Here is an 18,877-nt window from a genome sequence, read left to right as displayed (position 1 = left end):
TACTATTCAGATCACAGAACAGTATTTTATGTGCACAGCTCAGAGGGATGCTCCTTTTGTAACAGAGATCCCTTTTGTTACTGTGTGCAGTTTATAGGTTACAATCACAATCCAACACAGTGAGCTATAAACTTGCATCAAAGTGATGCATGTGAATTGCATGGTACAAGTTAAAAAGTTATGTTTTTCCAGTCTCGGATTGTCCCAATTTTACTAAAAAAGGGTTTGTTTGGGTATGAATAAATTGTTATTCCTAAAGTCAACCCTAACCACTGTGTTACGTTCTGAACCCTGAGTTTATGCTTCCTCAGACCAAGCACTCTTAAATAAAATGCCTATCCGTACGGATGACGTGTGAATCCTATACTTTGTAGTCCCCTTTGCCAACATTTTCTATACACTGATTTGCACCCGTATGATTCATTGTCTCTGTATGTGAGTGTGATGTAAAGTGCCCCAACGCCCTACGCTGTTAAGAGAGGCGCTATAAAACAAATGAAATACAAGTGAGATAGTTGAGAGGCCCTGTTAGAGGGTGATGGTGAGTGAATTGTTGAAGAACCCAAGTAAATTTCCCTCATCCTGGGGCACTGTATGGCCATTATTAACTATGCTTTAAAAACCAAAATAATTGAACATATAGAAAAAAATGTTGTAGAATTCACCACTTTTGCCATTTTACTCAGATTTTTTGGGGGGAGAACACCCAAGCCCCATTGCACCAGTCAAACGCGTTCATCATGCACCCTCTGGAGGCTGGTCTGACAAATGCCAGGGCTGCTTTGGGTTCCCAGTCCAGCCCTGCTTTCTGCTATGACGAATACAGGATCCAATGAAATATCCCTTTTAACGAACTGGTCAGTGGATGGAGGGCTAGATGTAAAGGAGTCATTCAGCCACGTTTCTCATTAACGTTGAAATACATGTGGTCTTGCTTTGTCCATGACTGGTATGATGTCAGAAGCAGTGATCAGATGTCGTATTGGGATTTTTGATTATATTTCCATGTAGGTGGCTTGCTTGTTCTCTGTTATATTGCCGAAACATATCACACCTATCTCAAAAAGGTTATTTCTTTTTTTAGGACCCTGCAGGCATTTTTGAACTGGTGGAATTGGTCGGAAATGGGACTTACGGACAAGTCTATAAGGTAAGCCTCTCTAAACTCCAATTTAAGCTGATCTTAATTCTGATCTCCACAAAGTCCTGTATTCTTTTCCGGTCATTTAAGAGTTATTTAAATGTACATTTAATGTCCCTTTGATATTCACTTTGGCTCTTAGAATGGGACGATTAAGTCTGTCCTTTAACTGTTTTGAAATAATATTGGCGTTGTCATTCTAACATTAATAATTGAAAATACACTATTGATTTAGTTTGAGATATGTCTGCCAGGAACTGGGGTTGACAGAATCAAATCTCTTCCAAGATGTACTTCACAGGGAATTACTTGGTTATTTAGAGGTGTGCGAAGTTATAATTCCGATGTGAAATTGTATAGTTTTTCACTTTCACAAACTTGATGTCCTGGACACATTTCATGCCAAGCTTTTTTTCATTTGCAAGAGAAGAATTTTTCTGCACTTTTTTTATTTTTGGGAGCGAAAGAATTCTACCACTGACAGAGTCGTTTTTCTTACAAATCTACTTTTCCAGTGTTGTCCATCTATTGTTTGTTCTTGATAATGTAAAAATGTTGGTAAAGTGGACGTAGATGGAAATAAACCATGCAAACTAATCCTACTATGCTAATTTCATGCACTTCAGTTTTTCAGGACACTTCTGTCCCTCATTTGTTCTTGCTGATAGAATTGCAATCCAGAGTAGATTTCCAAGCCCATGAGGGCTGTCTGAGTGACCTTGTTTCATAATTGAATTTTCCAAAGATACCTTTATGGTGAATTTTGGTGGCTCGTGGAGAACACGCTGCCTGGGTGTCGGAGTCGTACATAGTCCTGCCATACAGTGCGGACTCTCCGGCTGTCAATCGGTTTGTACCCCTGGAATCGGAATTCTTCATTTGAAGAGATCAGAAGCAAAACCGAGGATGTCAATTTTAGTGGGTCATGTATTTCCTTTAGGTAACCACAAGGGACAATTTTACATTCAGTTGCCATACTTGATATAATATAGATCACACGACTTGCTTATCCTTGTATTAGAAACCCCCAAATAATGGCAGCTCAACTTAAAAAAATATATTATTTTTATATTTTATTTATACAGTGAGGGATCAAACGTATACCAGAAGAAATATATTATGTTTGCATTTGCATTAGACAGCAAAATAAAAATAACCACAAAAAATAGAGACCTTTTGAAATCTGTAGAGAGGCTCACTAGGTACATTGATAGTCACTTGTTCTTTGCGGCATTATATTCCATTCTAAAGGCGAATTACATATTTTCTGATCTTCTTAGGTATCAATCTGAAGCATACACGCTTACATGTGAGTGGCTGATTTCAGCAACAGTTTCAGAAACTAGCCTTTTAGTTGCAAAGATCCATCCTGGTTTATCCCTTGAAATGCAACCATTTTTGAAAGTAGTATTGGGCTTGGGAAATCTTGTACAAAAGGCCAACGTGAAATAAGAACAGGGGTCATAGAGTGCAAGACACCCTTTTTACTTTCTTTTGTTTCCAAAGGAATAATCCCCTACCTCTGTGTCCCTGGTGTCTTTTGCTAATATTTTCATAGGAATCTCAGATGTGATTTTTACCTTGTTTTAAGAAAAGTGTATGGAAGAAGTTAAAATAGTGCACATATTAACTGGGCTGGGATCGCTTGAAGAGTTGCCTTGACTCCACACTTAGAGCACACCCTGACATGAGAAGTATGTGAGACTGTGGTCTGTAACAAAGTGAGGAATTCCTGGATGTCCTGGTACAAAGTTCTTCCTATTATCATGGGTGTATAACAATAGTACTTCTCTTCTTGGTGTCTTAAACTTATGTTGTTTATTAATATACTTTAGGAATAATCTCCAGGGACTTCACCTGGGAGGTCTGTGCCAGCCTCGCTCCCACTGACTTTTTTTTCTTCACTCTCTATTTTCTTGCACCATTTCATTTATATAACCATTGTCCTTTCTACCCTGCTAATAGCAAATTGTTTCTTGAGCTTTCCATTACATGTACACACTACAATGATCTAGAACATCATCCTTTTTCTTAGCGTAATAGAATGGCCTATTTTCCTATTGTTCAAATTTAACACTAAAAAACTCTCTTTCAGGCAAATGATTTGCTCTGTTGAAATAAGCATGCATTTTTATGCATGCAGCGGGGGTCATGGTTAGCGGGGCAGAATTTGTTACTGGGCTGTTGAGATATGTTACTGTCACCTTGAGTGCCCATGGGTCGCTGCTTCTCGTGTCCTTAAGCTGTCCAGTATAAACATAGTTGCCAGATTTGAGGTGATGAGGTGAGGTTAATACATTAGGAAGCATCAGACCAGATAATACATTACCAAAAAAAGCACACATTTTGTTATTGTGAGAGTTGTTCTAAAAAATCCAGACTGGTTCAAAAAATAATTTGGATTTAAGTTGCAGATTCTTCTGCAGATTTTGTTCTTCTCTACAGATGTAAAAACATCGATATTTTGTAGATCTAATAATACTGACTGACAAAAAGTACATTTTGTAAAGAAGAAAACAAACGTGACACAAAACCAACCACGTGGCTAATTATAAATATAAAGGAAATAATTAACTAAAAGTTGGAAACTGAGCATTAGCCCAAAACTACATTTTATTTCTATTTCAGCAACCATAAATCCAATGTAAATGCTCAGTTGTAGTTAAACCATCTTGAAACGTCATTAGGCACCCGTACTATACAACTGACGCAAAGACAATGATGACTTTAACAAGTATTTGAGGAAACATCCTCCTAGTTCAAAATTAAAACTGGAGAGTTTTGACTTTGAGCAAAAAATCTTCTGGATTTTTTTACATGTTGTATCTAGAATCGTGTACCTACTCTAAATGAGACAATTGTATTTTTAAGGGTTGCTACACTTACTAACCATGACATTGTTGTGAACTCGAAAAATGGTTCACCTTTTGTTATAGGGCATTCTTATGACCATCATTTTGAGTAATTCATAGAGGATGAAGAGGCTGTCACGTCGCCACCTCATTCATCGGTGGAGAAGTGTGGCTCAATGGTTAGAGCGGCAGACCCTGAAGCAGAGATCTGGCTCAAGACCAGGGTTCAAGTCCCGCTTCAGCAGGTCTTGGGCTCAATTCCCCTTGACCAGATAATTCTCGCCTCAGTGCCTAATCTAATTCATGGGTCCCACTCTGCAACTCTGGGCAATAGCTTGCTTAATCTCCACAACGGCCCCAACAGCGCTTGGATGCCTGGCTTCACCCTGGGGGTGCTCAGGAGTGGGTGCCTCACAGGGAAAAGCCAGGAGGGGTTCCATAGCGGTATGAGTACAGCGCCTTGAGACCCTAACGGGTGAGTAGTGCGCTATACAAGTGCTAATTTACATTTACATTCATCTAAAGGTTACTAGTTAAGAGACCAATTCATTCTGTGTATTATGCAGCTGAAAAAGAAAGGCTTTAAATTTAGACTAACGCACATGACTAAGGATATCTTTGATAAATAAGTGCACTCGTGAAACCTATGGCCTAAAAGCAGATGTTTGTGTCATGCTTTGTTTGCTAGTTGTAGGTGCTAAAGAACTTTCTATTATGTCTAACCCTGCCTAAGTGTTTATGATAGCCCTGATGTTTTCATCCTCATATATATTTATGTATTTATTTGATGGTTTTATATAGCACTTTTTCGACCAGATTGGTGTTAATGTGCTTTACACAGAACAATGAGAGAAACAAATATACGTATAATAGTTAGGTTATATGTGTCTTTACCAGGCGCTATCAAGGGAAAGTAGCACATACCAGCATAGTGATGGTCTTGGGGGCGGGAGGGAAGAGGATAAAACAAAGGAGAGCAGGAATGAAATAAATAGGGGGTGCAGGAGGAAGAGATCTTCATAATCTGCTCCCAAATGAAATGAACAGAAGTCTTACTCCAAGGCTAATAAGAAATGACTCATTACACAGTAGTCCTGTCCTCTTGTTCATTAACCTGTAGAATTCTTAAATCTCTGCTCACCGTAGCGGCTGCCTCTATAGTGCTTCATCCAGTCAGTGGCTAAAATTAAGGAGTAGAATTCAGTAAGAACCAAGGTTTAGCAAGGCCAGTGTCCATAAATGATATGCCACGTGGCCCTGAAGCTCCTCCTGTTAAGCTGCTAAGACACTTTTTATTATCAAAATAACAGGAAAGTTGCAGTACTAGTTTAGGTAAATGCTTGGGAAACTGTTTCCTCACATACTATATTCCAGCAATAAGTGCATAAGAATAACACAGTCCCATAGAATATGAAAGTGGATGAGGTCCTATAAGCTCTTGCTGTGCCCAGTTAACCTCCTATTGGACTCCAGCAGTCCTCTAACTTATCTCCATAGTATCATTACTATCACTCGTGTGGGATGCCTTGAGGTTTCCTTTTAGTTTGTTGATAGTCTTTATTTGAATTTCTAAAAGGAAAAAAAGCAACCCCCAGCTGCATTTCTCCTGAGGCTCTATATGCTGCTACCTACGTTTCTCTAAATATGACCTCTAGGTCTCAGATTAAGCTATCAATATGAAATAGTAATTTTAATGTCTCTAGTCAGTTAATTCCTACCCTCTTCTAGTCTAGGGATGTGTACATTTGTCAGCTTCGCTTAACACGTTACCCAATGCAGGACTTTTAAATGTCTGCTTTTTAATTGTCCTCTGGAACTGAAGAAAGTATATTTCCGATTAAGCCTAACTAATGATGTTGCCACACTACCTGATTTTTTCTGCTAATTACATCCCCCCCTCTTTGGCCCCAAACAGTGCACTTGTGATCTACATGACTTGCCTCGTTGTAATGCAGATATCGTACACTCCTTCCCAGATAACTTGCTCTTTGTGCTTATGTCTGTATTGTAAAATCATTTTTTTACACTTGTGGCATTGAATTTTGGTTCCCAACTCCAAATCCCTTCCTCAATCTCTTATTATTTGCTGCCAGCTTCTTCTTTTACCAAGAGGTAATTGGCCCATGGCAGACCTTACATTGAATTGTAAGTAGAATCTTCCCACACTCCGTAGTGTCAGATATGAATGAGCTGAAACAAACCAACCAGGGCATATTCTTAATGTGTCATTTTTATTTGGAATGAGTGCTTTCTTCAATACTTAAAATGTTGCCAAGCAAATTGGATCTCATCCAAAGGATGTTTACTGACCAGTCTTCTGTGTGAAACATTTTTAAAGCTTTTACTGAAGTCTAGTAAATCATATCATTCACTGCTTCTTGATTTCATTCATTACAAAGCTAATACTTCCAGTTAGACTTGTGTGGTTTCACCTTATAAGTAAACATCACTGCTGAGGGCTCTTTCACACCCTTGTTCTGTCAAGATGGCTCAGCAAGTAAAGTGATTGCTGCTAAATCTGGTGTTTGGGTTTTAATACTTTTAGGTTCAAGTCAGTCTTTTTTGAGTATCATTTAGTTGGATTATTATTGACTTCTATTTCCTTGCAGTGCTTGGAAAAGGCAAATGCTGTGTTTTCAAGTGATATATAATTAATTCCTCCCTTTGTCCATCCCCACTGCGATCCGCTCCATCATGACCTAGTTGTGTTTAATTGCATGCCTTATCCAAATCTTACAAAGCAAACTCCTTCTTTGTAGTTTGTTTTGTGATATGTAGTTCCACATAAATAGATAACTTGTGATCACTCTTTCTGCCGAGAACAATTCCTTTCTTCACCACTGGGCAGTGCTTGAAATGGAAAAATAGAAGTGCTGGTACTCTCCAATGAAAAGTATTACGTTTTTCTTGAGAACTGCAGGTACTCTCCCTCTCAAAATAAAAAAGTGCCAGTACTCAGTACCGGACAGTACTGGGCCCATTTAAAGCACTGCCACTGGGGTCACACTGACTGCTGTAAGTTTACCAGGCTTTAGACTGCTCTTGTTTTATGGAGAATGACCAGCGGTGTAACACAACTTGCTGCCCTCACAAAGTACATGGCAGGCCCCTCCCCTGGACTCACGCAGGAACTCTCATGCCAGGGTACTGTGCTGAGGATGCCCCCGGGAGCTCAGGATTCCAACCTGCACTACAGGGGCTGCTTGGGCCTTTGTTACACCACTTGAGTATGACTATAGAATCCCTGTGCCAATCTTCCCTGACCTTTCCTAGTGCTTGCATGCTGATTGTTTGTAATCATTACATTATCTTTTAGGTTTCTTTTCTGTCTTTATACTCTTCTTTTCTACGCACATATATGACATTAATATAAAACAGAATTCTTTTGAAGTTCAGACCATTTTGCTATTAGTAGTACTCACCAGTGTTTTTTAGCTATATTTATATATTACCGTTCCCAATACTCCTACTGAAAAAATGTATGTAAACCTATATTCACATGCTAATTTTCACAATTTTGTTTGCTACCCAGGTCTAGAATAATTTGTGCTTATGTTTTTTCAAAGTTGTACTGTTGTAAAAGTTATGAGTGTATACCATAGTGTGCAGCCCTGCTTGTTGAGGGGCAAAGTAATCACAATAGATTTTGTTGTGTCAGAATTTGACCCTCTGTCATTGTAACCATGTCAGTGTTCTGTAAATCCCAACTCCAGCTCTCTGGTCTGTCATTTATCCTCCCTTCTGTATTTGTTTACTCTATCTGTAATTATTTTGGTATTATTAAAAGTGGCCTTGTGAAAGATGAACACCTGTCTGAGGAAATATAGGTTTTCAGTGGTTAACAGCTCCATCAGGTGAGTCACTCTTGATCAAATTACGAGTAACCAGAGTAAAATTTCCAGAGAATGGCATATAGAAATAGACTGTTCATCAGCATGTGAAAGTACCAGGAACTGTCTTTGTTTTGAGTCACCCACACCCCATAGATTGATGGAAGGAAGCCCAACCCTTTGAGGAATTCATGTCCTTATTGGGTATTCCAAGAAATATGTAGTTGAGACAGGCTCCACTATGTTGCGAATTTCAGTCATGCAACCCCTAATTGTTACAGGCTGTTGGCAACTTCACAATGATGAAACTAGCTGTTACAGTATCGTTTCTATGCCTTTCGAATCACAATTGTCTGTGCTTTTATGCAGTTAAAGAACTGTGTGCGGAGGATCCTAATAAAAACATGTTTTAGAAAGTTTGGCTGCCCACATTCCTGGGACTGCCAGTGGGAAAGTTACTTGATTGATTGAAAGACTTTGACTGTTATTTCAATCCTAGTGCTAATCCTTCACATTTTATTTATTTTGTTTAGTTTGAGAATGCTTTATTAAATGAATAAATGAACAAAGAGGACCAACATTTCACAAAATTAAGTAAATTACTCCAAAGAGTGATACAAGAAGATGTGATATATCCAAGAATAACAAATAATCCATAAACATATTACCAACTATAGATAATAAATAATGGATAAAAAAATACCACTATTAAAATTGCAATTTATGTTTTGTATTATCCCTCACATTTTAGATATAACAGGGCTGCAAAAAACAAATAGTGAACTCTGCAATTTTCTGCATTACCATTACCAGTTAAGAACTGGAACAAATCATGCAGGCAAACGGCACGAACTCTGAGTTTGCTAATGGGGCAAAAACGCATGCAGTTAGCATAGTATCCCTCTTTCTGAGGTCCGAGTCTCAGATTGTTGCACGAATGGTGCACTTGTAAAGTAAAACACCCCACAATCTGTGTAGTTACCATGTTCGCGGTTAACTCCTAGTATGGTAGTGAACTACGAATATGCTCCTTTGTGTAAATGAGTGCATCTCACAGTTGTATGATTTGCTGTGGCATATAATATAATGGTCTGAAGGACATGAATGATGATTAGTTATGGTTGGAACTAAACTTGTTATATATTCTGGTATTCTTAAAAGCTGAAGGGATGGTGATTGTTGAAGCAGATTGTGTATATTCACTATTTTCAATGATAGTATGATCAAGGGTTTTGTAAAGGCTGCAATGTAGACTGTACCTTTAATCTTTTTTGTCAGTGTCCTATACATTGCGAAGCAGAAGTGAACCACGATGCCATCATTTAAACCTGGTTCATGGTTTGAATTTGTGGCTGAGATAAAGGCCTTAGCATACTAGTAGTCGATATAGGTGAAGATCCACTGCAACAAGATTTTAAACAATGAAAAAGACGTGGAACACTATTGAAAAGATAAAAACAATACAAAAATGTATTTCTAAAACAATAATATCCCAAGTGCATTCCCCAAAAAAAAGTGGCCACTGAATTGGTGTCATAGACTTGAACTAAACTTTATATTACGCATTACTTCAAGCCCAGACACAACTGAAAAATGTCTCAAAATGGACTGTCTTCATAGGAGACTTAATATGGCAAGAGTCCAAGCAGAGTTGGGCAACAAAGGCACCTATATTGCTAACAGAGGACATTGATCCCTTTCAGCAACATTACTGCCATACTTAGTTATTTAAGACAGTAGAGGTTATTCCAGCTCAGAGTATCTAATAATTGTAGGCTGTTTTGGTGGTTTCATTCTGTAAACACCAATGTTTTGGAGAATGTTATAGTGCAAACATCCATTACAGAAGCTAATTTTAGATTCTTCGATTAAAAAAACTCTCAATGAACTTCTTATGCTGGATTTCTTGTATTGGTTAAATAGTTCTATAAACATCGGGGCACTTCTATGGAGTACTCGCCTGGCGAACTTGGTGGTAGGACAACTGGAGTTGACAGGGAGAAAAGACTTGGTACAAGGAGTGTCACAATTACCTAAGCAGCGGTTACTACTAAATCTCTTGGGGCTTCCATGTGCTATAAATATGGTACCCACCTCAAACACTGGGAGCCCAAAGTGTTCAAAAGCTCTGGAACTCTACAAAATATCTTCCTTAAGTGCTAGAGGCAGCAATGCAAGTGTTCAATCCTGAAAAAACAAACATTGACACCAGTTTATAAAGTACCTTTGCTCCCATTTTATTCAGTCCACTCATTTTCTCCTATTATGCCATAGTTTGCTGGACCTTTTATTTTCTTTCTTGTTCAGTTTCCACCAATTGCTATCTGTGTAATGTGATTATGGCTATTGTTTACAAAGAGAATCAATCCTTGTTTGGAGACATAATGACAGATATACCACCAGCCGTATTACGACTTCCATAGGATATAATGGACTTGTAATACGGCTGGTGGTATATCCGTCACTTTACCGTCACTTTTGGGACGGATTAACACCTCCTCCAAAGTTGTAATAACCCCCAAAGTGCTATGCAAAACAGAAACCCTTTGTACTTTGAAGCATATTACGGTCCCAGAATAATATACAAGACGTAGAACTTCACAAAATACCTTTCCTTAGCACTGTGGACAGAACCATGATGATGTGCATTGAAAAAAACTATTTTAGCCACTACTGCACATGGTTGCTTTGTTTCACATTTTACTGAATGACCACATGATTAGCTATTATCTTGAACATTTGAGGTCAGATCATGGAGACCGCAGGGCCATCAGAACCTGTTTTACTTCTCTGTTTGTACTTGTATTGATGGCAGCTTTCAAAAGAAATGCTACAGGTTAAATGAGTTGTCATTGCTTAACCACACCAACATCTATGTTAAACAATAGCCTACATGAAGGCATCCTTAGGGTGGCTGGCACTGAATCCTGATCTCTTGCAGCACACTCATGGGAACTAAGCAAAGACTCTGGGTTCACCCATGTATCACCCAGGAATGAACTTCTTGGGCCTACCAACAAGTCACTACCCACACATGTAAGTTAGAAAACAGGGCACATTCTGGGAATGCATATGATCCACACACCTTCTGAGACAGAGGTCATATAATCCCCCTCTTTTAAAGATATTTACTGAAACTATCCAGGATACACAAACTTGCAGACCACACATTAAGGACCAGAGGAAAACAACCAATGCTTGTTATGTCCTCTCTAATTGAATCCCAAAAGTGGGACGCAGAGGCCACCGTCATGATCTACGTTTCTGTATTGGCTAATAGAGTACCAAAATTACCACAAGGTAGTAAGTGAGTTTACCACCCAGTGACTCTGTTCCTCTTGACTTGAGAGCCATTAATGCCAATTGAAGCCAATCTAGCAGAGTTGAATTAAACCTAAACCTGTCTGTGAACGTGGGCACACCCCTTTAAAAAATATGTTGAACTGTTTGTACTAGTTAGGGAAAAGTGATGTTCACTTCTGGCAGTCTCGCTACCAAACCTAGTTTGTTGACATGACTATGACGATATCCCGTCAGACTAAGCCAGAGGACAAGACACTCCCTCACTTTCCGATTTTCCAAGAATCAAGCCTTGACATTAACATGTCTTGCAAAGGATGAGTAGGCATAAGGTACATAAGTATTCCCAGGGTTCTCTGTTCTATTTGCTAACATATAATCCAAATTTGATTAAAAATGAATGCAAGAAGATAAATTAATCAAATGCTTGCATCATTTTGGGATACAGCACGAATTGTGGTCTATCTCTGTTGTGAACTGTTTAGAGCACATTAGTTTATTTTGTAATCCATTTCCTAAATTACCTCACCCCCTCCCACACACACGTCCGGAAAGAACAAGACAACTATTAATATTTCAGGGCTGCGTCCTGATTTTCAGTAAAGGTGTTGGTCAATTCTGGAAAGACTTGTAGAACACAGTCCTATGGATGTTTAGACAGAAATCGGAAACCAAAATATAGTGGGACAAAATATTGTGTCAAGAATATAGAGGACAAAAATATTGTGAAGTTAAGCTTCTATAGGTAAGGAGAGTTTTAGTATGTATATAATTCCACATATATGTACCTTGATGTTAAAGATCTCCAAGTAGATGTGAAGTTAATAATAGTAAACCTTCCTAATACTTACCTGTTTACATTAAGTTTTTTGATATTTTGGTCCTCCATATTTTTGACAAGATATTTATGTCCACCCACACAGTATTTTGGTTTTTGATATTATGTCAGTGATCCATCGTGCAGAAACCATGAGAGTTGTAGAGGCAAATTGACCTCTATTTAAGACGCAGAAGTCTTTACAGGGACACTGCACTGCCTCCCTAAAGACTGAGCTGATATGAAGGAGTCCATTCAAAGAGCGCCCTCAACTGCATCTACACCAGCCATAGAGCTGCCTATGGGTTTACTGGTATGCAATGGTTGCTGTCCCTGTCCTAAGCTACTTCAGCACTACAGGATAGACTTAGAGAATGAGCTGCAGACAGCACAGCTCGGAAACACAGAGCTGTGATTTCTGCTCAGTGTTTCTAAGTTTTCCCTGCAGCTCATGCACCAACTCTGAGTTAAGGTATTCACTGTGGACACTTTCACACAGCCCAGATTTAATTCTGCCACTGAGGCCCAATCGCCAGAACAGTGATATGACCTTCTTCCCCGCAGAGCCTGAATCCTGGGAAAGAGTGAATGTGCAAGTATTCTAGACATCTTACGAGAAGTGCGCGCAAGGTATTAGAAATATCACTGATTACCAGAAGTGAGCTGTTTTCTGTTGCTCCCTTGTGTTAACACACAAGCGGCTGCTTGCCCTTTGGAACATGTCCATACTACAGCTGCTGTGGTAACACCCTGATCCGGTTCTCCTCTTCGTCACACTAAAATACTTGGCTTGCGTCTCATCTCAAGGCTTCACCCTGTGCCTTGGGCTGGTGTGTCCAGTCGCGGGGTTTCTGATGCGGATACCACTTGTGTACACTACCTTCCCCCACAGCTTGTCTGTCCTGCGGACTCTGGAATCTCTGCCTGAGGCCCTCTTTTGCAGCTTTGGAAACCAGCAGAAGGGCGCACAGCATCGCCTGCCTGTAGGAACATGTCATGCACACTGCAGGAAGCTTCCTATGCTCTGATGTTTTGAGTTCAGCACGGGTGGGGAATGTCTCCCTTGTGTAAGTATAGGTGGCTCCACCCCAATTCCATGGCAGCGTTCATTCACGGACACATACCACAGCAGACGCGTCGCAACACTCAAATGCTTCTATGTCATCAAGTCAATTATACTATATTATTCTGCTAAAATTCATTTGAATGCACACAGTACAAATATGAGCTCAATATACAAATGGGTGGATCTGACAAGTAATTTACATCATTTTTGAAAAAAGAGTAGTTCTGAAATATCCTTTGAGGCTCAGATAGGTGAAGGTTTCTATTTTTTGGTGTGATTAAAAAACATGTAGGTAAGAGTTTGAGGTCACAAACTCCACTGCAGATAATATTGCAGAATAACATGCCAGGCCGAGTCATGGCTCCTCCCAAAATCTTAAATCGTGATAGTTAAAATATGCAGTAGCAATCTTAGGAAAACAGAGGCCACTCCATGTTACATGTATCAATGTATTTGTTATTTTATTTGGACCTTTTTGTGGCAATTTTAATTGTTAAGCCCCACTAACTTCACAGGCCAGTGTTTGGTCGTGTCCATTGCACCATATAGTACAGCGTGTTTAGTATAGTTATGTAGGATCCTTCTAAGGTGGCTTATTTTATGATGTGCTATGGTAAAACTGTTTTCAAAATTAATTTTTAGTTTTTGCAGCATTTTTCAAAAATATTTTATACAATGTAACTTCATTGACAGATTTCACAATTGCCAAGCACAGTTTTATCTTCAAAACGTTTAGGGTCCTTATTCCCAAATCTTGATCACAGAATCACATTTAATGGCATTTTTCACACCTAAATGCCACTTACATAGCCCTTTGTCGTAAGAGATGGTAGCATGAATGTTCTCAAGAGAATTTGGGGAAGGGGCATTAAAATGCATAAAAGGATACAACTTTGAGGATATTCACAAACAATCCTACGGCTTTTGGTACCCAAAACACTCACTTAACATATAGTGTAAAGAAATGAGGCAGTAGGTGTGGAAATTGGTTATTAAACTGCATCATGCAAACCACTATATTTTGAAGCAGTGGAAGGGAGGCATTAAGCGCCATATAAATACAATTAAAATTTTCTAATCATGGTCAGTATTATACAATATATAGATTTTTTTTTAATTGTTGTTTTTGACTGAGTTCGGCTCAGACAGTCTTACTAGATTTAGCAAATAGACCTTCTTGAAAGGTTTGTTTTAATACTTTAGGAGACCGATGGTCAGCCTGATGAGAAAATGGGGACGATTTGTGAAAACATGAGGATATTTAACATCAACAATAGCATGCAACTGGCCTGAGGGGACAAACACCCAGATTCAGTGTTCTAGACCGCCAAAAGGTCTTTTCCCCATGTACAAAATCCATGTAAGAGGTCAGTAAACTTTCACTGATTCCTAAAAAGGGTTGCAAATGATACCAAATCACAGTCTCGAATGGGTCTTTTGTGGGTGTCCCTTCCAATTGTGATTAATTATCATTATTTGATGTATGAATAGCTGCTACCAGAGTGACCTGTTGGTTGGAAACTTCTGAAAAGTGACTGCCTTCCAAGTTGGGGTGGTAATCTCTTTTCAAAAGGGAAGGGTACTCCTTTGAACCCATTTCTCTTTGCAAACTAGGATACACCTTTCAGGGTAATTTGTCAGTGGTCTAGTGGACAACTGGAAACTCTCAATGAAACTTTGAAGAAAGTATTTTTTTCAAGCACCCCAGTTTCCTTTAAGGAACTCAGAATGTTTAAAAAAATATATATATATTTTTCTTTATAGTAATCTCAGGTATTGTGGTCTATTGACCCATGTCTGGTACCAACCCTGTGATTTTGGCCAATCACAGTTCAACCTACTTAATATGAATTGGGTATGTTAGATTGCGACCTAGTCCGATTCTTTATTTTCAGAGTGACTTATTAGTATAAATGCCAGTTTGCAAAATAATATTCAGGTCACAAAAATACTGGTCGCGAATTCTGACTGCATTTTGTGACCAGAGGAATAGTACATCTGGCTGTAAATCATTGGTACGTGAGTACACCTTATAGAACTGGCATTATTACCAGTAACGTAATTCCTGGTTAAATGTGATAAACTTGGAATATACTTTGCGTCACGGCAGGCGCATATCTGTACTTCATCTTCTTTGCACGCGCACTGGACTAGAGTAATCTGTGCCTCACCTTTCAGACTACTTACCACAAGTTGCTTGTTTTATAAACCTTTAAGGGAAAGGAAAAGTGGTTGAGACAAAGCTGAGGTTCACAAGGTTGATCTCTAATGAATGTAATCGATTTTAAGGAATGTGAAGGGATATGGCATCAAACAAAAATATTGTCAGAAATGAAACTCTGACCTTGAAACATTTGACTACCTAACAGCTGTAGGATGAGAATATTTACAGAAAGAGGACATTCAAACCTCCCCTGAAAGGCGGGACGAATGTCAGCCTTATATTATTACAAGTTTAATTCTACCACCGTTGTTACTTAGGCAGTCCAATCTTGATTGACAGTCGTGACTAATCTTCTTTTGAACTTGGGGCTTAAACCTCTTTTGGGTGTTATTGGCACATTCCACTTGGCAACTCTCTAACTTAGGGCAAATTTTACTGTTGAGTGTGGGGTTTGCCTTTGAGAGCTTTCACCCAGAAAGACCATCCTGCCTGTATTCCCCATGCCAATGTACACCTTAGACCAGTGCAATTACTCTGCATGCATGATCTTACTTTGGAAATTGGGTACCAGGGACAACGCCAACCTGCCGCACCACAATCACCAAGCCTTTCACCTGCGCCGATTGGCACAACCTTTCCTTTATAAACCACAATTCTAAAAAAAAGACCAACTACTGGTATGAAATGCAATTCATGGCACTGTTCACATTTGTGCATGTACTGAAGCAAATCATGGCTTTACTGTGCAACAATCAATATTAGGGTCTCAAGAGAGGACAGAAAGGAGTTCTCTTTACCTTGCCCCTCATTACTAACAATGTATATATGTGTGTGTGTGTATATACTGTATATATATATATATATATATGGGCATATGTATGTATATATGGGCATTTATATAGCGCGTTCCGGCCTTGGCATCGAAGCGCTTGAGGACATAAAGGATAGGAAAACAACTAAGGCCCATAGCCCTACCGAGGAAACAGCCAGGTTTTCACCCTCTTCCTAAACATGGCGAAGTTCTGTTCTTTGCTGATATCAAGCGGTAAACCATTCCAATATCTGGCAGCCGCCATTGTGAACGCTTTATCTCCCCATCTAACTCTGCGTGTCCTACAGACCTGGATCAGAAAAGACTTCTCCGATCTTAGGGCGCGTCCTGGACGATACCACCTGAGTCTGTCCACCAGGTGTTCTGCACCATCCCTATATAGTGCTTTAAAGGTAAGGCAGAGAGATTTAAAAATAATCCTCTTGCCCACCGGAAGCCAGTGAAGACACTTTAGGCTAAGAGAAGCTGACGCTAAACGTGGAAGTGCCAGAATCATACGAGCTGCATTATTCTGAATTAGTTGCAGTTTCCTCTGAGTGCCTTCAATCATCACCATAAGGCATTTAGAATGCACTTTTGTTTGATATCTGCTTTGTTTTTAGACCTGTGTCACATAATTCTGTGGATGACCCTTTTAATCGTGACAAGCACATCTCAAAGCAGTATTTTCAGAGCATAGATTACTGTGTATCTTGCTCACTGCAGAGCAAGTGCTACTGCTGACTTGTTTTTGGCTGCCATCCTTTCAGTCATCCTTATTTGGACTGTGTAATTGCTCCCAAGCTCTGCTGTGGAGCAATCTCGACAGAATTGTGCTTTGTACACAATAATAATGCTCTATTATTATATGCATTGTACTAAATAATCAGAACTATGAGCCATCGGGTTCTCATTCTGAAGCTTTTAGGTGTTACCTGGCTCTGCTTGTTCCATCCTGAAGCACATCAGATTATGAATAACATGATCATTGACTCACAAGATGACACTACTTTCAATGGAAAGTATGAATGGGCTATTCGTGGTAAAGCGAGAGGTTGCTCGTTTCTAAATTTTGCATTTGACTAGTGCTGCATGTATCCCTGATCCCACCCACATTGTAATTTTCATGCCTACATTTACCAAAACGTTATCCTTTTTCTTGCTACCCAACCTATTGCCAATTATTTCTCATTGTTCACATTCAAATAATTGCTCTAAAACTAATAAACTAAAAGGATGCAGGAACAGCCATCTTCAAAAGAAAAGTTGAATTAACTTGATGTAGATTTTGACTCCCATTTAAAGGGACCATTCAGTGAGGGGTAAAAAGTTGTCCTCCTGCCCGGTCTTACAGCGTTAAGCATCACCAACAATAAGGTTTCTAGAATTTCTTTTTGTTTCATGACGTCTGTCTGAGTTGTGGAACATATTGTGCCATCGTTCACTGAATGGCCTTTTAACTATGGGTGTTGAGAAGTAGGATGTGAGGGAAGTTGTGAGCAGGTGGTGGTGGACACAATAAAGGACGATGTCTGTGTTTCATTCAGGAAATTACAAAAATTCCAGATTGACCTCGCAGAAAAGTTGACCCTCAACCACTAGCAAACCACATTTCGCTATGAAAGCGTAACTAGGCATACGCAGTGCTTAATTAGAGCCGGTGGTTTCCGGTGCGGGGTATAGGCACCTATTTTTCTACCTCAAGCATTTACTACAAGCAAAACATACATATGGGAAAGACGGAGGTAGGGAAAAAAGAAAAAAAGTATCACAAAGGGAGAAAGCTGCAAGAGTGAGCTGAAGGGGCAGGGAGTGGCTGTAAATTGTTTAAACGAGCCAAGATGACTTCAGGATTACGCTGCCTCAGTATTCTGTGCTCGCACATTTAATTGCAGCAGCTGCATGTTTCAGAGGAGAGCTTTGGGCAGTGGCACATTATTATTTACAAATTAAGCACTGGGCGTACGTTTGGAATTTTGTGAAACTTCAGAAGAAATAAATACTAAATTTCACACACTGTCACAAACCAAAAAGACCTACAGGTTTGCGCAAGAGGCGTATGAATTTAAACATTTTTAGTCAGAAAGGACAGCAGTTAAAGACATTGCTGAAAAGTGGACCCCTGCCATGTAACACACGGGTTAACTAATCCTTGCTGTTGAATGCCATGTATTCCAGTACTTGCCTTTCATCTTTTAACTTTGGATATATGGGTTAAAAAACATCAACATGCAAAGTGTTATTGGTTGCCTCATGAACTAATACTTATATTTTAACACATAGCTGCTTTACTGTAATCCTCAACTTTCTGCTAAAATTGGTTTGTTACTTTTCAATTATATTATGCAAAAGCATGCTTTATAAATGATCCCAAGCTAAAGAAGTTACTGCCCAAACACTAGTGCTTAATTTGTTACTAAAAACATGCTGGTGCCCAAAGCCCTCCTCCTAAACACGTGGGTGTTGCATTAAATGTGCGTCCGCAGAGTACTGAGGCAGCATAATCCTGAAGTCATCTTGGGCCTCTTCAATCCATTTACAGGCAATCCCTGCCCCTTCAGCTCACTCTTTCAGCTTTCTTCCTTTTGAAGCTTTTTCGTTTTTCTCTTCCACCATCTTTCCTATATGTGTCTTTTGCTCGCATTCAATTGCCGAGGCAGAAAAATAAGTGCCAGCCCTCAAAAATAAATACCGAGCTCAGCACCGGGAACAAAAAGTGCAAATGAAGCAATGCCAAAAACCCAACTACCAGAATCCTTTGAAGGCCCACTGGATTCAAGTATACCTTTCTTTAGAATGTAGTTTCATATGTCTGAATTCTGACATCTCACCCAACGTTTACAAATGTGCAATTGTAAATTGAAACGGATGTTGATTTACAACCATAAACCAAAAC

At 39.3% G+C, this 18,877-nt stretch overlaps 1 protein-coding gene across 7 annotated transcripts in view; it reads left to right on the top strand.

Annotated features, from left to right (window-relative positions):
* Window positions 1–18,877, top strand: part of TNIK (TRAF2 and NCK interacting kinase) — a 623,603-nt gene that overhangs the window by 101,566 nt on the left and 503,160 nt on the right. For all 7 annotated transcript variants that reach the window (XM_069213031.1, XM_069213035.1, XM_069213034.1 and 4 more), the window contains exon 2: window positions 1,085–1,150. In XM_069213031.1, the coding sequence (XP_069069132.1) occupies window positions 1,085–1,150 (66 nt within the window). The remainder of the gene's footprint in view (window positions 1–1,084; window positions 1,151–18,877) is intronic.

Source organism: Pleurodeles waltl, chromosome 11 (genome assembly GCF_031143425.1).
Source record: "Pleurodeles waltl isolate 20211129_DDA chromosome 11, aPleWal1.hap1.20221129, whole genome shotgun sequence".
In the NCBI taxonomy this organism is placed as follows: domain Eukaryota; kingdom Metazoa; phylum Chordata; class Amphibia; order Caudata; family Salamandridae; genus Pleurodeles; species Pleurodeles waltl.
The sequence above is the reverse complement of the archived record's forward strand: the minus strand, read 5'-3'. Positions and strand labels throughout refer to the sequence as shown.